Genomic DNA, 21524 nt, shown 5'->3' with positions numbered 1-21524 from the left:
ACACTGGTCTTGTGCACAGGCACTAATTTCATTCTAAGAAAACTGCTTGGCATAACATCACAATTTACACAGTAACTGTTAATAAACAGATACCACAGGCACAAAAATCAAAAGCAAATACATCATTACAGTTTTTTGTGGCTGTATGTAAGTGAAAAAACATATTAGCTTACCCAAACAATGTGGTGCACAGTGTAGATATCGCTGTCACCCACGTAAACCCTGATTGCTCGGATGGTGAAGCCATACTTTTTTCCTGAACTGTGAATTACTATCGGTTGATGAGGACTTACAGCAGCAATCGAATCACGGCTGGGAGATGAATCTCGGGAGGATGAAGGATCAGATGAGAGGGAATGAGGAGACATAGGACTTCCCAAAGGAGAAACACCAAACACATCTGGAAGAAAAAAATCTGTCTATTAGAGTACAATCTGAGCACACACAAATACAGACACAAAACGGGGAATTTGTTTAGTTTTGTGACACCTTTGTGTCAAAACATATCACTGTCTTTGCATAAACACTCACTAAGATACACACCAATTGAGGAGGAATGAGAAGTTTAACCAACAACCAGATCTTAGAACTAAGTTTCTTTATATGTAAACTATTTTTTAATGCAAGGGTTAACTTGTTAGATGAAGACTGATTTTTCCTTTTAGATAGGAAACACACTCATTGCTAACTTTGGAAGAACAATTCTCAGCCTCTTCCTAACACTCATGAAAATAAAATCGATTTGGTAGCAGATGTTATTGTGAGTACACCCAAAACCATCCCCCAAATCATCCAGCAGGGCTAAACAAAGCACTAGTTGGTTTTTCGGTTTCAGTTATATATAGATACAGATAAAGACTACTGTAATTAAACCACAATAACCAGTTGGACATAGGACAGTAACTCAATGCTTGTACCAAGCCTCCATTTCTATGTTCTGCTACATCATGTAAGACCACAAGAATTTCTTGCAATTACAGCTTAGTTTTATTTCATTATTTTGAAAGCACTATGTGCTCATGCCTGTGCAAATGTAAACACAATTGCAGCAGCATAAAATACACTTTGGTGACTCTAACAGGGTGACAGTTCTGCAAAGGAATGCAGCCCAGAAAGATTCCATGTTTGGAGTCTGTGCCAAGCCACGCCATGCAAGGGCAGATATGCTTTGACAGCAGAGGCACTACTGCCTGGATGCGAGTCACCAGACTCCCAGAGATTGGTATCACTGGGTTAATGCTGAAATCCCACAGAACAGCCAAGCCCCGAGGGGGCTGTCACTGTCACCATTTGGCTCTGAAACATGCCCAGATCCCCCACCCCTCCGCCTTGTGCTGCATGTGGGACTGTCACATCCTGTGACTCTCAGCTACATGACTCAGGTTAGAAACACTGGCCATCTGTTGCGGCAGTTTATTTTATGGATAAACATGAATAAGGTAGTTTTTTTGGACAATATTAGGTACAGCTAACATATAAGATTTTGGTTGGTACAATGACATCATTTTTAGGTGTAGGCAAAGGGAAGTTTGGATTTTATAGAATGATGTTGAGATTAAACTGAAAGAAAATAGTATAATGAGCACAGTAACTCAGTCTATACCATCTCTGAACCTTCTGATTTATACTCAACAGCTGTGAAAGAACTACTAGAATTCAAACTGATGAATAACTCTTGAGTGTTACTTGGCTGTGTAACTACCTGTATGTATATCGTGTTCCTTTGATAGATAATCGCAATAACTAACATGCACTACAGACCCTCTACAAGCAGAAAAAATAACCATGATGCTAACTGTTACAGGGGTATACCAAAAACCCACTTATGACATATGGGAACAAATGTTATTCGGAAGAAATAGTCTTTACAAGGAACAAGCCCAGAGTTTTTGCAAGACACTTGCAGTTTCAGTGTCAACACTGCCCTGAGCAGGATGAGCACTCTTTCACCATATTTTTCATTGTAAAAATAAAGTCATCTTCAAGTCTCTCACGCATTTTGTGAGAATGATCTTTCACATTCTGATAACATCACAGAAATGCTAATTATTTTGACTGTCCCTAGTTATCCTCATTCAAGCAGGGGCAAAATATACCTCTAAATGAGACTCAACATTTTCCTCTTATCTCATTATCCTCATAGCTAGCTGCTGGAATTACAGGTGCCTATGCTGTTCTCTGGTGAAGAAGGGTAGAATACATGAGGTGAATCAGAAATTCCTGCAGTAATAGGGTTTTGATGGCCTGTCCCCTTTCCACGGTCTCCAAAACACATTCACAATAGCACAGTATTTCCTCACCAAGGTATTACCAGGGCACACAGGGCATGTGCTTTACAACCCAAAGACAGGTGAAGACTAAGAGGGGAGCCAGAACCAACTCTTCAACACTGTACAATTAATTCTCCACTAGCCCAAGGACTTAAAAGCAACCTGCTGAAGTTACTGTCAAAGACATCTTTGAACATACGGAGCAAGTGCAGGGTTATGTTCTCAGACCAGCAGATACTGAAATATTACACCTAAGGTCTAAAAGCAGCATATGACCAGTGTGCAAAGTTAGGATGTAATCCCACTTTTGGAAAAAATCCCTCAAAGTTTGGGAAATTTGGACTTTGATTCTGGACCATTAAAAAACAAAGCACCAATGCTTCATCTGAAAACACTCAATACTACTGCTATACTTCCACATACTTATAGCAATATTTCTGGTCTCAAATTTTGACCACCCCATGTAAGTCAATGTAGTACAAACAGGAGCCTACATGCTATTTCTACTTCTGGGACACTTCTCTCCTGCTTATCACCTTTCCTTACATGGGATGGGAGAGAACTAGTCAGGTTGAATGTGCTGCTATAACAAACAGCTGTTCTTGGAACTGTACATAGTGAGCTACTTAAAATTTAAGCTACACCCCTACTGTAGGATGGACCAAGGACTGACGCCTGCATCCTGCTGTGCATGCACAGGGTCAAACAAAGTAGTCACCACCAAGCTACACTTTTGCCTGTCAGAGAAGGTCCCTCAGCTGTAATGTGCCCACTATAACTGCTGACAAGACTGCACCATCTAGTAACACATGTGAACAGCAAGAAGAACAAAAAAGTGTGACACAGAACCCATTCTGGACTCTCCAAAATTTTGTATTTATGTCATAAACCATCAAGTATGCATATATCATAACATTTCAAACAAAAAGATTTATCTCTACCTCCTGGGATCATGAGGGACAAAGCGCTTGCAGAAAGGGACTTTGTGACTTTTCCAGAGATCTTCTTTTTCTCTGTGCTTTCTAGTCGCTGACGAGCCATGTGAGATGCAACTTCACAGGGTGGCTTTGAGGAGTTATCTGTACTGTCCACACTTTCTCGCCTTCCATTTATCTGATCTAAGTGCTCTGAGAAACTGCCAACTGTACAAAGAAGGGATAAAGACATTGAGGGAAAACTGGGAATCAGGGATGGAAAATGGTACTGTTGTGAAATAGGAATTTTTCTTTCTGTTAAAAAATTAATAAAGCAACATTACAGACATCTGAGTAATTCTTCCAGACTTACAGAATGCATAAATGTTAACTGAATTGAAGCAACGTTTTTTTGTAGTCACAGAATAAAGTAAAACAACAGACAAAAGCTGAAACAAGTCTGGTATCTCAATATGCATCAGTCACCTTAGAGAACTTGATACATTTACTTTTCATGTAAACTCCTCGTAAAGTAAATGTAAGGCTCCCATCCTACGTAAGTTGCTATCAGCTTAACAACTTTCCCAAAATCATTAAAACACCAAGTATAATTTTATTTTCAATTACTATCTTTTGCTTTTATTCTTTGGATGGTTTTCTACCATGCAGGAGAAAGATACTCAGCACCACTAAACTCAGTATTACAACCACATTGGTATTAGTCTATCACAGGTAATGAATTTTCACAATACTGAATGGAGGAAGGACAACAATGTTTCAAACAATGAAAAAAACCCCATAAAGGCCTTGTGTCATGTGAACAACCTGCATGGGATTTCTTCAAAAATTCAAAGATGTCACTGGGAAGTTATATGACCTTATGAGACACACACCAAGGGTAGGTCACCTGTTTAAAGACATAGCAGCAATTCCTAGTATTCCTTCAAGGTCACTGAATATTCTGTCGCTAATGGATTACAGAAAAATGAAATTACTCTTAAGTGTAACTGGTAAGTGACAGAAAAGGATTGAATGCTTTGAGTTATCACTGTGACTGCTGTGCTAATGCCAACACCTTAACACAGGACTGGGGGGAGTGAGTGAGACTTGGGATACAGCACAGTCCAGGTTTTAGACAAGGGAAGGAGATGGAAATAGTTGTACAGCTGGAGGAGCCCGAGGAAATTTACTTTCCCAGAAATGGAGAGGAGGAAAGGGGAGGAAAATGCAGACTATAAGGGAAATTAGGGGTATGGGAACAGAAAGGAGTATCTTGAGAAAACTCAGTGAGGTACAGAAGAGAAATAAGCTGAGGACAGGTAAATGTACAGAGAAGGTAACTGGAACAATGGACAATCTTAGACTGACATAGGCCTAGATCTGTGATAAGCATCAGGTCTTCCAACAGTTGTATGAAATTCCCTTCTGAAAGTACAAAACCAGTAAGATACTAGGGCCCTGGATGCCACTGAAATGCATGCTTGAGCTGGGAGAGGGATGTATAAAGGAAATAAATTATTTAAGTAGGGAATGGTTTACAATGCTCTCTCCTAGATTCCTAATGACAAAAGTGACTTCCACAAGTCAAAGACAACCCTGCCAATTCTGAAAGGTGTACATCATTGAGATGTCTTAATTAAAAACTACACAATGGTGCAGCACAGTGTTAGAAAACAGCAATATAGATCAGTAAGAATGACTCCAGGATGATCAATCAAAAGATCATCAAGTTCAGCAAGGTGGCTTAAAGCACTAAAAATAGTGCTTTAAGTGCTCAAGGGATCTAAGACTCCTTTTCTTTGCAGCAGGATCCTGCAAAGGCTTTATGCCTTACAGTCAGTGGGGTGACACCAAATGTTGAAACTTTCCCATATGTATTTTCATGAGATTTTATTAGCTTGAGCCTGAGCTCAAACCATATCTCTCTTGGGATGGCTTTTTTAAAAAGCAGTTCTGAAATACAGGACTTCTAAATCCATGACTGCTACTGCTAAACAGAGAAGGTCCACAACTGTTTATAATGTCACCAGTCAAGAGACCCACTGTAAATTACCTGATAGCGTGGAGCTGCTGATTGTACTTGCTGGAGTGGTTACTTCAGGTTCGTCTTGCACTATTTCCTCACTCACAAATGCAGGCTTTTCCTGTTCCTCCCGGGGTCCCAGTAAGCCAGTGGAATCATCCTGTTCTCCTTCAGCTGATATGGCCAACTTCGGAAGCAAACCAGAACTGCGTTGCTGCCTGCCACTCTCAGTGTCAGAGGAGATGGATGTAGATGTTTGTTGTCTGCATTAAAAATAAATAAACTCTCATGCAGTTATTGAGATGAGGAGGCCTTCTACCTGGCAAGAATGGCATGGACCACTTCCAGCACCTCCTCCTACTTACATTTCAGAATATTCGGAGCTCCAGCTTAAAGATTCCACAGAAGGCAATGTTACACTTTTTGTTTTGTCTCCTGCATCTTCCTTTTCTTCACCTTGCACTTGAGTGACTCGATCTATGCTACTAAAAACCTATTAGACAAAAAAAACATAAAAACCCAACTTATCACTGATGTATTTGATATAAAAAAATACGCAGGAAAGCACATTTTAGGTTGTACTGTGCATGTTCTAAATGATTATACAGTATTTTAGAGTGCAAACTTCAAACTTCTTGAGTCTTTTTGAATTTCAAGTTCTTAAAATGCTTTGCTATTTTGCTTTCTTGGCTCCTCACATACAGGGTCACGAATGAGGTCTCTTCCCATTATGAATTCACCAGCTTTATCCCCATTTCACTGCATGAACCAAGAGCATACAAACAAAATCCACAGCCTTGGGGTCTCTAGGTCACAGGATTAATGCACATCTTGAATTAATTCACAACCATAAAGCCAACAAGGTAAAAAAAGCCCTAACCCTAAGACACTGACTTAGTATCTACCACTTAGTTGTGGAAAGCAGAACAATTAATCTGAACTGACTTTGAAGTTAAGAATAAATTATTTGGCTAAAAGATATTGAAAAAAACAACTCTGATCATTGGAAGTCTGTTGTTTGCTTAGCTAACAAACAGTACACGAATTGTCAGCTATATATTCTACAGCCTGAGAGGTACAACTGAAGATGCAATGACATAACGACATTAGCAAACCAAACTATTCCTGCAGTACAGAGCTTTCAAAAGGACAGAAGATCACAGAATCACAGAATGAGGTTGCAAGGGACCTCTGCAGGTCATGTTGTCCAACCCCTCTGCACAAGCAGGGTCACCTAGAGCTTGATGCTCAGGACCATGCCCAGATGGCTTTTGGAGACCTCCATGGATGGAGACTCCACAACTTCTCTGGACAAACAGTGCCAGTGCTCGATCACCCTCACAGTTTTTTAAGTGTTTCCTTGTCTTCAGACAGAACTTCCTGTGTTTCAGTTTGTGCCCATTGACTCTTGTCCAAGTTACCTCCAAACAGGCTGTGTTGTTTACCAGTATCTCAATTTGAAACATGCTACCAAGTCAAAATAAGGAGTTTACACAGAATGAGGGTAACTACATCCCCAATTCCTGCCTCTACTCTTCCATGCTATCACAGATTCAAAACACATGTGGCACTGCAGACCCAGCATAAAATCCACCAATTCCTTAAAGCATAACTCAGGACAAACAAGATGCAAACACAGACTTTCCAAGTACCTTTAAACAGTTCCTAAAGTAGGTTGAAGAAATTTTTAATAGAAAGCCTTTGAAAATGACTGCTGGATGCTATATTAAGAGTAAAAGCACGTGCATCAGGCATTCCACCTCCATTATTTCCTGCCAATTTACCCTCCACGGTATTTTCTGAGCATGCCCACTCTGCTCCTATTGTCGTCCCTCATCCAGCAATAATTATCTCTTATCTCAACCACTAAAGTATACTACCATTTGGACAGTCAGCTTTACCTTCAATTCACAACATTCAAATCACTCTCTAAAATCCACATCTCTCCTTAACCAAATCACATGCTAACCACTACTTTGCTTTTTCCCTCCAGTCTAGTGTAATCTAATTAACAGCTACTATAGGCTAGTACTGTAACCTTTGTTATACTATCACCTGCAAAATACCCAGGACACAGCTGGAGTAACATGCAAACTATGTACAAGGAAACCAAGGTAAGTAACCTGCATTAGCATCTAACAGAACAGTCTCCCTTAACTTTCTGTTATGTTCTCATGAATTTTCTAAAGAAAATACCAACCTATGTATCTCATTTTTTATTACCTTCTTCAGGATTCAAGAAATAACTTTCCTACAGAACCTTCCCATGTTTTGATTTAATGGTATTCATTTCATTCTTGCTCAATTTCAGTTAACATTTCTTGAAGAAATAATTCCTATACATCTCTTCCATATCTAATATTTCCAAACTCTATAAAAGTAGCTAAATGTTTATGTACACAAATATTTATGTACATACTAACATTACAGCAATTTTTACTTACTTTTGAAAATCTGTGTGAACATGAGGAAAACTGTCTTATCTCCAAATTAAAATCTTCATCATTGGTATCATCTTCTTCTTCAGTTTCCAAATGGTGATATTTCTCAGAACGAGCTACAGACACGGGAAATAAAGTATTTGAATTTATCAGGAAAGAATGGGTACCAAGCTTTAGTAGTAACTAAAAGCACAATTCTATTCTCTAAGATTATTTCTGCTGAAATGTCAAACCACCAGTGAAATTGCAAGCTGTCAGTAGTTCTGATAAAGGAGATTTTCAAAGCAGTAAGCAAAAGTCAAAGACAGTGATTATTTAAACGAGGTGTTCATCACATTTTTTAATACCAAACACCTACTGTCAAAATAACTTGTGTCATCTTCAGATTCCAATTGCGGAATAAATTCTGCTTTCTGCCTCAGCAGACCATTCCAGTCAAGGCCCCTGAAGAACTGATGCTGCTTTACTTCATACGCACCACCTGGGGGAGCCAGAGAAAAACACAGAGCAAATTACAGCAAATCCTCTGACACTAATTCAACTAAACCCTTGGCCCAAAAATGCTAATTATCACGGGAAGGCACAGTCATCACTGTAGGCAGGAACATCTACTACCCATTTCCACTAGAATGTGCTAAATCTGTCAAGAGCACCTCCCTGTCCCTGTTTTGTTGTTGCCATTTCTTTAACAGTGGTGGTATTGCTTTATTATCTTGCCCCTTTTAACATTTCTATTTTTCTGGATATACTAATTATTATCTGTCAGCTACAAATTAGTCAGAAGCATAAGATGCAGTAGTAGTAGTAGTCATAAAAATATAAATATGTGCACAAGATAAATACAAGTTAGAAAGTAATGAGAAACGATTCTTAATAGTTCTCAGAGTCAAAATACCATTGTTGTATACCATACCAGGATTGGTCTCTAAGACAGGCTGTAAAGATTTCTACGTTGGGTTCTTTGATTTTTTGACCGCACCACGGAAAAATTCATAAAAGCCAAATCTTCCCAAAGGAAACTAAAATCACATCTCATTTTAAGTCACTAGCCAAGGAGTGAGCATTTCTCTGAGCACAGTAATGGGTTATTACATCAGAACTGTATAGTTCTTGATTGGTATCAGACACTTCAAATGCAAATAGCTCTTTTTTCTGTCATCTTCCTTCTTCAAAATACCTCTCTCTCTTCTGTCAACTTGATGCCACTCAGGTCTCCTGAGCAAATACACTATTATGATTTTCACAGAGTGTTATGTAGCTAGCTAATACGTATTAAATAGATAGGGCAGTCATTTGAAATACATGGTGGAGCCTAGGATAAATGATGCAGTTTTCCAGTGTCCCCATAGGACCTGTCACATTGCAGCCTCTGTTTTTGTGAGTTGCTTCTGATACTTCAAAAAACTTTGTTGCGGTTTCTAAACACCCCTCTGTGCTTCAGAGAAATGCCCGCCCAATTTCCTTCTTCAGACTCTCGAGAGATCAGCAACAGTCGAAAGAAATCAGCCTGTAAATGAGCTGCACAGATGCTCCATGCAGTGGCACTGACCATTACAGTAGTTGTCAGCCTTGTTCTAGACAACTCACTTTCTCAACCAGCTATAGCAGAAGAGACAGAATTTGCAATCTACTTCTGATCCAGACTCTCACAGGGTGACAGTCTTGAATTAACACCATGTTTACCAGGAAAAGCATCCTGGCAATGACACAACAATGCCTGAAAGGAGTACACTTTAAAACAAGGAAATACGACTAGTTGTGGCTCTTCATTTTGCCTTTGGCAGCAGCACCTTGCCTTGCACAGCAGATGAAGCAGGTAGCAAGTGATGAAGCTGATGAGGGCATGATACCTCCCTCACTCTTAACTTGTTCAACATGGTGCAAGGGAGAACAAACTTTTCTGGATGGCACTTACTCCAGACCATCAGCTACAGTGAAGTCTAAGGGCTGTTCACATAGAACCCAGATGCTCAGGGAGCAAGGGACATGCACTTGACTCATCTCAGTCATGTCATCATGTCCCAAAGGAAGACCTGTCATTTGGGACCATGTCAATAGTACTTGGGGTCTGGGTTATACTCATGTTCCCCCCCAAGTGGCTGTGGTAATGATCAGTTATGAACTGATCCCTAAAGCTCCTGTTCTTATTAGCTCTAAAACCATGCAGTACCATCTGACCACTGGACGCAGTTTTGCCAGCAATTTTTCAAGTACTCTCACGTTGATACCACCTGTCACTTGGTTTCCTTAACACCCCCGATGTATTTATATTCATGGCGTACAGTGTTCACTATAATAACACTATACCTTTATATTCAGGCTCTTATGTAGGAGGCCTTTTCTTGCTGTGTTTACATAGTGCTTTGCCCAGTGGAGTGGCAGTCAGTGACTAGGATTCTCATACCTTAACGTTTTAAAAATTATGTGCAATATTCTTCATTACTGCCTCTCATCCAAATTCCCAAATAAATCCTGCTCCATCAACAAACAAATACACTCTGTTGCATCAATGTACAGTACTTTCACTAGTCTATGCAGGCTCACTGCTCCTAGTATCACATGCCAGGCTCTTCTCTCAAAACGGAATAAGCACAGCACTGAATGACCACACTGGAATAAGATGGCAGCTTGTGTTCTCACCGATATCCATTTACTTCCTTAACATTCACACTTTTGACTTTATTCTTTTTCAAGCAAGGCATGCTCACTGAATGGGAATGACACCACCTTTCACAACACAACCTCCTGACCACCCACCCTAAAGACTGGAGAACTATTTTGTCAGGCCAAGATACTTCCGAAAAGGGAAGCATCAGGTGTGTATTGATTCCCTTTCTCTATTTCTGTGTTTAGTTATTTAATACTGTACTCATGAAGGAAACCCATCCAATGGCTAACCAGGTCTTTGAAAATTTCTGTTTTATTTATCAAATTAAGAGAAGAGTGAATGTGAATGACCACATGTAAATCACCAAAAAAGGACAGTCATCATCTTGTTAAGCTCATATAACTGGTCTTAATCTATAAAATACCCTCTGTTGTAACGGCATGTTGTCATGCTACTGGCCCTGACAGATGTTTCCTGGGCAAAACAAATAGGTGAACAAAAGCTCCCAATGCCAAATATACAAGCTATTTCTAGCACACTAACAATTTAAAAGAGTGTCTCCTAACCTGTTCCTAGTCTTTCCAAAGGATTCTGCCTGAGCAGCAGGGTAATCAGATCCTGGGCATCTGGAGGTGGTGCTTCATCCTTTTCAGGCCAGTTGATTTCATCTAGCAAAACAGAAAGTTGTTTGTTATTACTGAAGTCTGATCACAACATTCAGCAGAAACTGTGAAAACTCTCATAGTGAGCTAGCAGTACAGTCAGAGTTAATGCAACTTTTTCAAGTTGCTCTCTGTAGCATATCAATTACTTCTGATTTTTATACTCTCTATACAAACTCCATAAACATATTGTTATGTTCCCATTTTCCTCTGAAGTATCCTTTAACCCAAAACAGCGTTTAACAACAGAATACAGGAATGCTTGGCTCAAGGAAAACTATCGCAAAATATTAGCACAACTTGTATGCTGTCCCTTCTCCCTGCCTCACCAAAATCATGGTTTACATTTTAGTTCTGTTCCATGGAAACTGCTGTTAAGATGGACACAGCTGACCTGACCCAGCAGTCACTGTTCATCACATCTGTAAACCTTCTCTAACGTTAGTAGACTCACTGAAGTCATTACTCCCACAATTAAGGGCCAAGGTATCAGACTCTGATCTGGAGAGATACATGCCGATAGAGTTTTTTTCCAAATGTCTCATACTTCAGAGGAAAATCACCTCACCCTACTGACTCTTACAGTACTGAGGCTTTTACACTTCATAGCAAGTTGGACCTAAGTCATGCAATGAAGATATTAACTGCTGCAGTATTCAGTTCAGGATGAACAAAAATTCCACCAACTTTAATTTGAACAATTCAAAATATGCCAGTTTCAATATGAACATGAACTTTGTAACAGCTTACACAGCAAGTTTTTTCTGATTTTTAGCAGAAGCTGCCTCCACAAATGTATTAACATTGCAGGTTTAGACAAAACTCTGCAGAAGTTCCTTGGGAGGTACAAGGATTTTGGCATCAAAGGAACAGAATGCTAGGAGCTCAGGAAGTACAGAAGGCTGTTAAGGATTTTGTTGTCATATGATCTAGATTTTTCCTTCAAAATGATCGTAGTTGAGAAATAATAATCAGAAGCTACACACAAGTTTAATGTTTTTATTTCAGAGTTTAAGGAAAGGTACTGAAATAAACAGGCATGAAATGTAACACGTTTCTGAAGCATTATTTTTAACCCTGATCATTTTAGGCATCTAAGTTTACACAGAGGCCTCTCACTGTTGTACTCAGACAACCCGGGGGCAGGAAAGGCAACCTACAATGAAGAAGAAGCAAGGTAAAATGAGGGGGCAAGATTTTAAAGTAGACTTCCAAGTACAATGTAGATTTCACGCACAGAAACTGGAATAAAAGTCTAGGCTATAGTTTGGGTTCTTTAACATGACTTTTGGAGTTGAATACGAGGGGCCCATATATTTTAGCACAGGAAATTTATACAACAAGAGTTCTGCAGAAACTGCCAGTAAGAATGATTTCAGTAAGAAAGGATATTTAAAACAAAAGAGAAGAAACTACCAAGTCAACATCAAAACAAGAAACTAAGCTGACCCAACAGTCTTGGAGAGTAAATGGGAATAGATTAGGTTTATAAACATACACTTCTACAAATAATTTCTGGAAGATAAATGGACGCATACAAACAGATAAAGTTATCTAAGTATCAGCCAGATTGTAACACATGACGATTTGTTTTATAAAATGTAAAATTAATGCCACATGCAAAATAAAGTCTAAAGTGCAAATTTTGTCATTAATTTTCTTTCTCCCCTTCTCCCCGTCAGAGAGCATAAAGATAAAACCACATGTACGTGTGCCTGGAAATGCAATAAAAACATGAGTTATTTCCACACTCGCCTGCCTACAGCTTCCACTGCAGTTTAAATCTGATTTGGAAAATCAAGCATGAATATGCATCGCAGCCATGAGGCATACAGAATAAAGCCAGCATTTGCTGCTTGTGTTAATTAAACAGTTGATTCTCCTTGTGACTTAGGCCTCAGCATACCACATCAGAAAACAACATGGTTGTAAATCCATGAACAGCTAGGATGTTGTACAAAGAGGTCATATACTAGAGTCAGCTCACAAATCCATTTCATTACAGTTTACAAACAAGTCTGGCTTTCAGCTTCAGAGATGGAGAAAAGCAAGATGATGACAGTGTGTCTCCTGAAGTACAACAGGGTATTTGTTGCATTCTCAGGGAACAAGGAACCAGGTATGGTTAGTTCTGTCTCTGTTGAGTCTTCTACATGTTTTTGGTGGTTTTTTTTTTTTTTTTTTTTTTTGTTCTTAGCTACTGGACCTTTTAAGCAGACCATAAAACAGCCTGGGAAATAGTAACAGAGGTGCCATTCTGTTAGACTTTTGGCATAAATAGAGGCCCTCTACATCTATGCATCTGGGAAATTTATGGAAACAGCAGGTAGAATAGTAAACAATTCTGTTTAATTATCATTCAGTTTTGCCACAAGCCACATAACAATACTTAGGGTCAGCTTGCAGGATAAGATCTAAAAGGTTATTGAATTTTAAATGGAAGAAGAACAGCTGCTACAGAAATAACATTACACTACAACAATCACCAATGAAATCATTAACAATCTGTGAATTGAATTTGTTTCCTTCTCTTTCTCATTATTTATTATTCGGGAGACATTTGTTTTAGGGTTTTATTACATCTTTGTTAATTTCTTCATTGTGCCATAAGGCATTTTCCCATTTATGCAAATTTATTTTAACCATTTCTTCTCTGGTATAATTTCTTTACTAAAGACTGAAATTACCGTGCCAGAGTGGCACTACTTTTCTACTAATACTGCTTTTCTTTTTCAAATAGTGCAGCTTAACCATTGTACTCTACATTACTGCATTTCTGTACTTAGCAACAATATAGAGTAAGTTCAGGTTTTAATCCAAATTTATTCCTACTGCTTTGACAGCAAATTGTATATTAAAATATTATGGTAATGGTGGTTTCTTGAGCAAAACTAGCTTGAAAACCTAGTCTACCAGTGAAGTTGTAAGTATCTTTACTATTGACAGAAATTGAAATGTTTCACAGCAAGCTAAGAAATCTGGGTTTTTTTGTGATGATCCTCACCACTGATTACTTGTCCAAACAGCTCTTCTGGTGTATCTCCAAAGAACGGCACACACCCAACAAGAAATTCATAAAGGATAATTCCCATAGCCCACCAGTCCACTGGTTTTCCATAACCCTGTCTCAGTATCACTTCAGGAGCTATGTATTCAGGTGTACCACAGACCTAAAAGGAAGAAAATAAGCAGGATGGTAAAACGAGTCTAATTGAGCTATGTCACATCACTTACAATTCTTGAAATGTAAAATAATACAGAAACATGGTAAAATGGAATTCAGTAGGTTTTGGTCTGCCGAGTTTGCATAACAGCTAATGATTTTAGAACGACCTAGCTACAATTACAGGTATCATATTCAACACTTGCGTATCTGTCATGCAAAGGACAGTTTGCATTTCATACATAGGAGTCCATCATGGCAAATATTTTACTTAACTTAAACATAGCCTTCTGTTTACATGAAAGTTGTCATGGTTTTATCTTAAGTAACTTCTACATTGAACAGATTGTGAGCAATGGCAATGAGGCATGCTTAAAGGGAAATGGGCCATAGTAAGGATTTTAGCACCCTTGGTTGTACAATGCATCATAAGCTCCACAAGTACTCTGCTGAGACTTCTGAATTCCTTATAAAAACAGTTTTCCATTTGTCTCTCTCACAGATTCACTTGCACACAATTAGGTTGTTCATCTTACTAATAGATCCTAATGTAGAAAGAAAAAAGCCTAGAATAATCTGCAGGGCATGAGTAAAAGTAACTGCCATACACAACTGGAACACCAATGCAGAAATAACAACAGTTTACAGTATTATGGTACATTCTGCTGGCAAAACATCACTTTATTTGAATACTTAATTAGAAATGAAAAAGGCTGTGTCTTACTTGTTTGTCAAGGAATTCTCTGGCATCCTTCTCAATGTGACCCTCATACAGATTGGTAGTCAAACTCATTAGCCCCACCTTTGATAGGCCAAAGTCTGTAAGCTTTATATGGCCCATGGATGTTACCAATAAACTGAAAATTAGAATGATCTCAGGTTACTGTGATGTAATTTAACTTTCTGTGATTATTATTATTACTACTACTACTACTATAACACTTGCAGAAAAATGTTTCATTAGTACTGCAAAAACATAGACAGCATAAATAGTAATTTGACCAGGTACAAAATAAACAGGTTAAAAATCTGACCATCTTATATCTGTTAATATTATCAGATGTGAACAAACTTTTTATATGCAATTGCACAACATCTTATAGAACCATACAAGTGTTGAGAGCTGAATGCCAGGTGTTTTGAAGAAAAAGAAACAGGCATCAAAAGACCTAGAATAGAATAAGCTTTTGAAGTGAGGTGAGCATTTTCTGTTTGTAACAAGCTGTGTCATTCATTTGAAAAAAAATCAGGTATTAAGTTAGTAACTAATACTATTCTGACCTGAGGTATCGTGCTGTGAACATATTGTTACTCAACAGACATGACTCCAATTCTTTTTTTTTAAATGTGAAAGAGGAATAACATTAATGGAACTGCAACAGCAGTACTTTTTACTGCAGCTACTTGCTGTACATTATTTACATGTATAGGAACAATATTGTAATTCTAAATATTGAAAAAAGAACAAAAAAGACACATGCAACAGGAATGATTTCCCAATCTTGTCTTCATATATGCACATATCTGCAAGATGATGATACTGTGTGTTAAACAGTGTCCTAAGCATACTTTGAAAGACCTTTTCCTTAATGACCAAAATGCATTTCCCTCTATTTCAGCCAGAAGAGTAAGTACATTGTTTTTAGCAACTCTGATAGCCCCTTCCACCTTAAAGATAGAAAATTTTAAAGAGCTCTTCTGGAAAAAATTAATTTTCTGTAACTGCAGGTCATGAAGATTCAGATATTGTGCAGAAATTGTGAATCTACACAACATTCACGACAACATTTCAAAAACGTTCAAAGCAAGTTTACACCTTTCATATTTTATCTAACAGTTTCAAAGTCCTCCTTTGGTTATATTCTATATACATACTTGTCTGGTTTCAAATCCCTGTGTACAATTCCATAATTATGAAGGTATTCCAAGGCCAGAACAGTTTCTGCAAAGTACATTCTTGCCATGTCCACAGGTAAGGGACCCATGTTCTTCATCAAAGTAGCACAGTCTCCACCTGTGAAAACAGGACGAATGTTCCACATGACACTAAATTCTGAGGTGTATCAGTACAATTCATACATGCTGCAGAAAAAGACACAAACTATAGTCATAAATGTTTATTTTCCAGTCAGACGATTCAGTTGAAGATGTAAACACACCAACTACTGTATTGGAAACAGCGTGAAGCTTGATGTGAGCAGTACAAGGTTTCAGCTGGAAACCAATAAAGTTTGAGCTGCTACTTTAAAAAGAAAAGGTGGGGTGGGGGTGGTGTCAAAAAAACCTCAAACCCCACACAACCATAGCCTGGGTATCTCATTTTGCACTGCATCTCTGTCTGCTGTTCTCCTTCAGCATGAGCACCTTTTCAAATTGCTTCCTCTTCCCTCTTTCTTATATAAATACCTATTACAAATACCCCAACATGTGCTAATGAAAATTTGAACTCCATAAAAGCAAACAGCATTTCCACACGAACTTTTGAGTTCTACGACACTTATGATTACAGTCTATGAGGAACTTATTCAAAGAGCAGTTACTTCCCATTATAGCTGGAGCACAAGTGTTTTACAAGCTCTCACTGGGAGATAATGACTGGGAAAAAAGCCACCTTGCTGTTTGATTTAGATCCTAAGTCTGTATTGCCAGAGTACAGAGGACACACAGCGGGCCTTTCTAATGCAAGTACCATACAGGCTATTTTTCCTTCTTGGTGTAAGAAAACTGTCTTTTTCCTCTGTTAAACAGAACAGACATTTTACCTTCTACATACTCCATGACCATGCATAAATGACGTCTTGTTTCAAAGGAACAATACATGCTGACAACGAATGGATTTTCTGCAAATGTCAGGATATCACGCTCAACAAAGGCCTGTTGGATCTGGTTTCGGAGGATGAGATTCTGCTTATTAATTTTCTTCATGGCAAATCTTTGTCTGGTTTCTTTGTGTCTCACAAAATAAACCGCACTGAAAAAGTTCAAATGGGAGAGAAAAAGAAAAAAGTCTGAATAACTATTAAAAACGTATTTTAAAATACTTTTACAAATAATTTTTTTTTAAAAAAAGTGTATGTATTATATAAAATACTTTAAAAAAATGTAATGTAGTTGACCTGCCTTTCACATTAAAGAATGGCTACAAACCTCATTTTGTTTCATAACCAGGATGAGTCTCAGTCAACACAAATTAGTACACAAAATAAAAACAATTCCCTCCTGCACAGCAAACAACAGATATAGAAAATGCTCCCCCAACAGATATAGCAAATGCTCTCAGCTCAGGCAGATTTTGGGCATTTCCATCAATGAAGGATTATATACAAAACCCAGCTAAGGCACAGCGTTATAAGTCTTTCCAACAAATGCTTATTCTCTAAGTGTGCTGTCTGATGACTCAGACTCCATCCAGGGGATTTTAAAACATGTCACAGGTTTCTCATGAAGGTTGCTTGATGGGGTGGCTCCCTCATTGCCAGGTGCAAAATTTTCTGTTCTTGTTCAGTCCCTGACATCAGCGTTGATCCATATCAGGGGTAGGTCACCAGTAGGTAATTCAAAACAAAGATCACTGCGTTAACTACATGGTAATGTGGGATTAAGATGTATCTTGACATGCAGAATCTCCACTGGGGTAATGGGTACAAAGTTTCCTGTAAGCTTGGTTAGATAAGGTCAAGGCAGTGAAGAAAGAAAAGTGAAAGAAAATCTTATGTGGACAAGCCTTTTTTCTTTCAAGGCTCAGGAGAAGGAATCACCCTGCCATAAAACACTGACACAGGACATTACTGCTGCACTTCTCAAAATCCCTTGAAGCAAATCCTGGAAATGTTCACTTTGCTTGAAATCTGCTTTGTATCATTTAATGTTTATAGCATCTCCAGTATATAATTACCACAGTAGTAAGTGTTTATGGAAACAAAGGACTAAAAGGAGAAAATAGAGGGGGGGAAAAAAGATGGGACTCAATTATGTAGTTTTTAAATTCATTGTCCCCATGAGGTCCAATTATCAGCATACAATTATTTATTTAAACACAAAAAACAACTCTTGCCTTGCTATTTCTATGAAGATCTTCCCACAGATACCGAAGTTACAGGCATTGAAAAAATCAACATGTTTCTGCTTTCCTTTCCAGAGGAAAGTTTTTTCTAGATGAGAAACTTTCTCTTACTGATTCCAAAAACTTTCATTAATTTCTTGCTCTTGTCTGAGCGCAGGACAGGTAAAAGACATTACACCATTATGAAAGTAGGGGAAAACCACCTTGGGCAAAACCCAAGACAAACCCCACCCTTCATGCCTCCTACTAAGTCTGACTCCCTTCTGCCTCTCCCAAGCTGGAATAAAGACTGAGTTATTCAGCTCCTGTACTCCTCCCTGCTGGCTTCACGCCTTCTGTCCTCCAGCACCTCTTCCTACTGCTCCCCTCATTCTATTCTCTCTCCACCCCTTCATTACAACTTTTTTCCTTTGTTTTTCTTTCCCCTACATTCTGTTTTTTCTCTCTGTTTTGTTGCTGTCTCCTGTCAGTCAGTCTTAGCTTCTTAATCTCCTCTAACTTCATCTTTTATTTTCCCTATTTCAGTTCCCTTGTGCTCTCCTGGCACATAGAAAAGTGAGCCCTTCTGGTGCCTGAAGCCACAATGCTTCAAAAAAAATAAAGTTACATGAATGAACTGAGGACTGCCTGGGGACTCGGCATGCAGATCTTTCTCAGAGCTTTAATCTGGACAGTGTGCAAGATGAACTCTTGAAAGACAGGTATTAACCAGAGCATATTACTATAGCATCTTAATAAATCCCTTCTGCAGATCATATGGATCTGTAGGGTCATTACTAACATATTTGAAGATGGAGAACCAGTAAGTTATAAGGACTATCTAGTCCAGTAAATATCTGGGACATGCTGGCTACGTTTTCCCAGCTCTCTAAATTGCATTCTCAGTCTTACAGTCACAGGCACGTAATTGTATAACTTTCCACTAGGATTCAGTTATCTACAATTCCTCAGGAAAAAAACAGTGTACCAGACTCACAAAACAACTGCAACCAACTGTCTCTTCCACTTTTACACATGCATACACTGTTCATGCTATATAAAGTGCTTTTAAATGATCTTCAACATATAAAAATGTCCAACATCACTTACTCATTTCCTCTGATCACAGTAACCCCAGCAAACAGCACTTGTGCTTTACAGAGAAAACTATGCCTTAGCCAGCAGCATGCTATTCCTGCAGAAGAGCTTTCTTCCTCCAGGACATTCCCAGTTCACAGCAGTGATGCCATTGCCCTAGTTTACCAGTACACTAAACTAAGGACACTGCAAAAACTGCACCTGGGACTGCCTGTGACACCAGTGTTAGCTCCCACAGTTCAAAAGAGCGTATTAGAATTTGCTGAACTGTCAATAAAATGATAAATAAAAAAATGAAATCTTCCCAAAGAGAAACAGTTAAATAAAAATGTATAAATAGCCTGGACATTAAAAAAAAAAAAAAAAAAAGAAAGAAAAAAAAGGAAAAAAAGGAAAAAAAAGAAACAGGAAACCTTCCATGTTTCTGCACGTAAGGGGGACTTCAACTTAATCTAAATGGAAAGCTTGGAGTAAAGCACACATCTGCTGAGATGCAACTGCGATCTTTGAGGTAAAATGATGCGAACATCCACAGTAAGTTCTAGCACATAAGAACTCTGTCTTGGGTAATATTAAATCCGTTATTGTACAACAACATACTGCATAGATTGTGATGGCCTCCTAGTTTCCGTTCACTCCTTGAAGCTGTTATCTTGCTAAGTTCTCCTAATCCTGGCATTGAACTTGTATCTTGTTTTTTTTCTCACCACAAGCCCAATCTCCCACACTTATCTCTATTTTTAATTTTTCAGAGTGCTACAGCTGGAGCACTAGACAGAAGTGTGTATTTGTTTAGTATGTGCTTTCAAGAGAGAGCACAATACCTCACTCCTGGTTGCTTGGTCTTGATCACTAAATGCTGCTCATGATTTTCAGTACATTATAAAGACAATCATAAATTTCTTTAACACAAAAGCAATGTATTAAGAACATCCTGACAATCCGACTGCCCTGACAATCCATTCAACGACAGTGGTATGCCATGTCTGCCTGGAAAGCCATGATCAAGAATGGTGGTGTTGCAACCTCCTACAGTTTCAAACGAAGAATTTGCTTTCCTATCTCCCCCCTTTCTGTTTTCATAACATGGTGACAAAAGATTTCCAAAACATCCTCTGATTTCACTGTATGGATCTCAACATGTACACAAGTGCTCTGTATTTTATTGATGCTGTATTTCAACACAGCAAGAAAAGTTTACTTTTCAAGAGAAATAAGAAAAATCATAAAACTCTGGCATTGTCTAAACATTACCTTATTCCACTTCCAACATATATCTCGGCTTGAAAAAGTATCTCTAAAATACTTTTAGCTAGGCACAAATATAAAATACAGTGCATGTGTTAAGATGACCAAAAAAATTCTAAAACATTTAACTGTGTTCCTGAACTGCTCCTACTTAAATATTGTGCAATCTATCCTTCCAATCTCACAACAAAGATTCCCATTTTTTCTTTAAATTACTTACTGGCTTCAGGCCTAGTTTACAGCTCTTCAGTAACTTCAACTTTTAGAGCCATTTTACAATCTAGTCTACATTCAGTGCTTGAGGCTAACGTACTGTGTCATTTGCTCTGACCTGATTCTCTAATTTTTCAAAGGACCTTGAACTCCATGTGGAAACACAGACACTGTACTTGCTGCTTAAGTTACAGCTGCTCACCATGAGCTATGTTTCATTTTCACAAGCAATTTCCTGGGAAGAGACGGCTAAATTCTCTACTACTCTGAAATTATGTCTCATGTTGCCTCCAGTGAAGAGGAGCCACTTGTGAGGCTGTGATTCATGTTATGGCAATACGGTAAAATTTACAGATAGTTATTTAAGATCACAATTTACAAGCACCACTACACCACCTCCCAGCTAGGCGATACCCATGACCAGATCAGACTTATTTGGGGGCACGGGGAAATGCTGTCTAAAGCACTGCAGCACTCCTAACATGAGCATCCAGTGCTGTGTGGGTCTTCCAAGCCCTGGGACAATGCACACAGTCTCCTCTCAGTAGCATTTCAGACTTATCCTAGTCTACTTAGAAGCAAATGAGAAGCCTGCCATCTGAAGGAAGAGAACACAATGGCTGTGATCCTTCTCTCACAACTGGTACTAGTTCTAGTTGTTCCAGTAAGTCACAGATTTTGACTAATAAAACCACCTCGCCATACCTAACAGTAGCAACGCCTTCTATCTTTATGACAGCGCTAGTAAACACAGATGCAAAACGATCAAGCTGTTGTCCAGACTTCCTATGGATACACTGTTCTGTATTTGCAAAAGAAACACTTGAGAAACTGAGCTACTC

At 38.6% G+C, this 21524-nt stretch overlaps 1 protein-coding gene across 4 annotated transcripts in view; it reads right to left on the bottom strand.

The window, feature by feature from the left end:
* The window catches only part of MAST4 (microtubule associated serine/threonine kinase family member 4), a 243741-nt gene that overhangs the window by 11695 nt on the left and 210522 nt on the right, over window positions 1-21524 (bottom strand). For all 4 annotated transcript variants that reach the window (XM_074811703.1, XM_074811706.1, XM_074811704.1 and 1 more), the window contains 11 exons: window positions 16844-17052; window positions 15957-16095; window positions 14806-14938; window positions 13923-14088; window positions 10823-10924; window positions 8007-8129; window positions 7652-7764; window positions 5573-5700; window positions 5238-5470; window positions 3212-3412; window positions 174-400 (listed from right to left, as the gene is read on the bottom strand). In XM_074811703.1, the coding sequence (XP_074667804.1) occupies window positions 174-400; window positions 3212-3412; window positions 5238-5470; window positions 5573-5700; window positions 7652-7764; window positions 8007-8129; window positions 10823-10924; window positions 13923-14088; window positions 14806-14938; window positions 15957-16095; window positions 16844-17052 (1774 nt within the window). The remainder of the gene's footprint in view (window positions 1-173; window positions 401-3211; window positions 3413-5237; window positions 5471-5572; window positions 5701-7651; window positions 7765-8006; window positions 8130-10822; window positions 10925-13922; window positions 14089-14805; window positions 14939-15956; window positions 16096-16843; window positions 17053-21524) is intronic.

This window comes from Strix aluco, chromosome Z (genome assembly GCF_031877795.1).
Source record: "Strix aluco isolate bStrAlu1 chromosome Z, bStrAlu1.hap1, whole genome shotgun sequence".
NCBI classification, from domain to species: Eukaryota; Metazoa; Chordata; class Aves; order Strigiformes; family Strigidae; genus Strix; species Strix aluco.
Note: the sequence above shows the minus strand (reverse complement) of the source record. Positions and strands in the feature narration are given on the sequence as shown.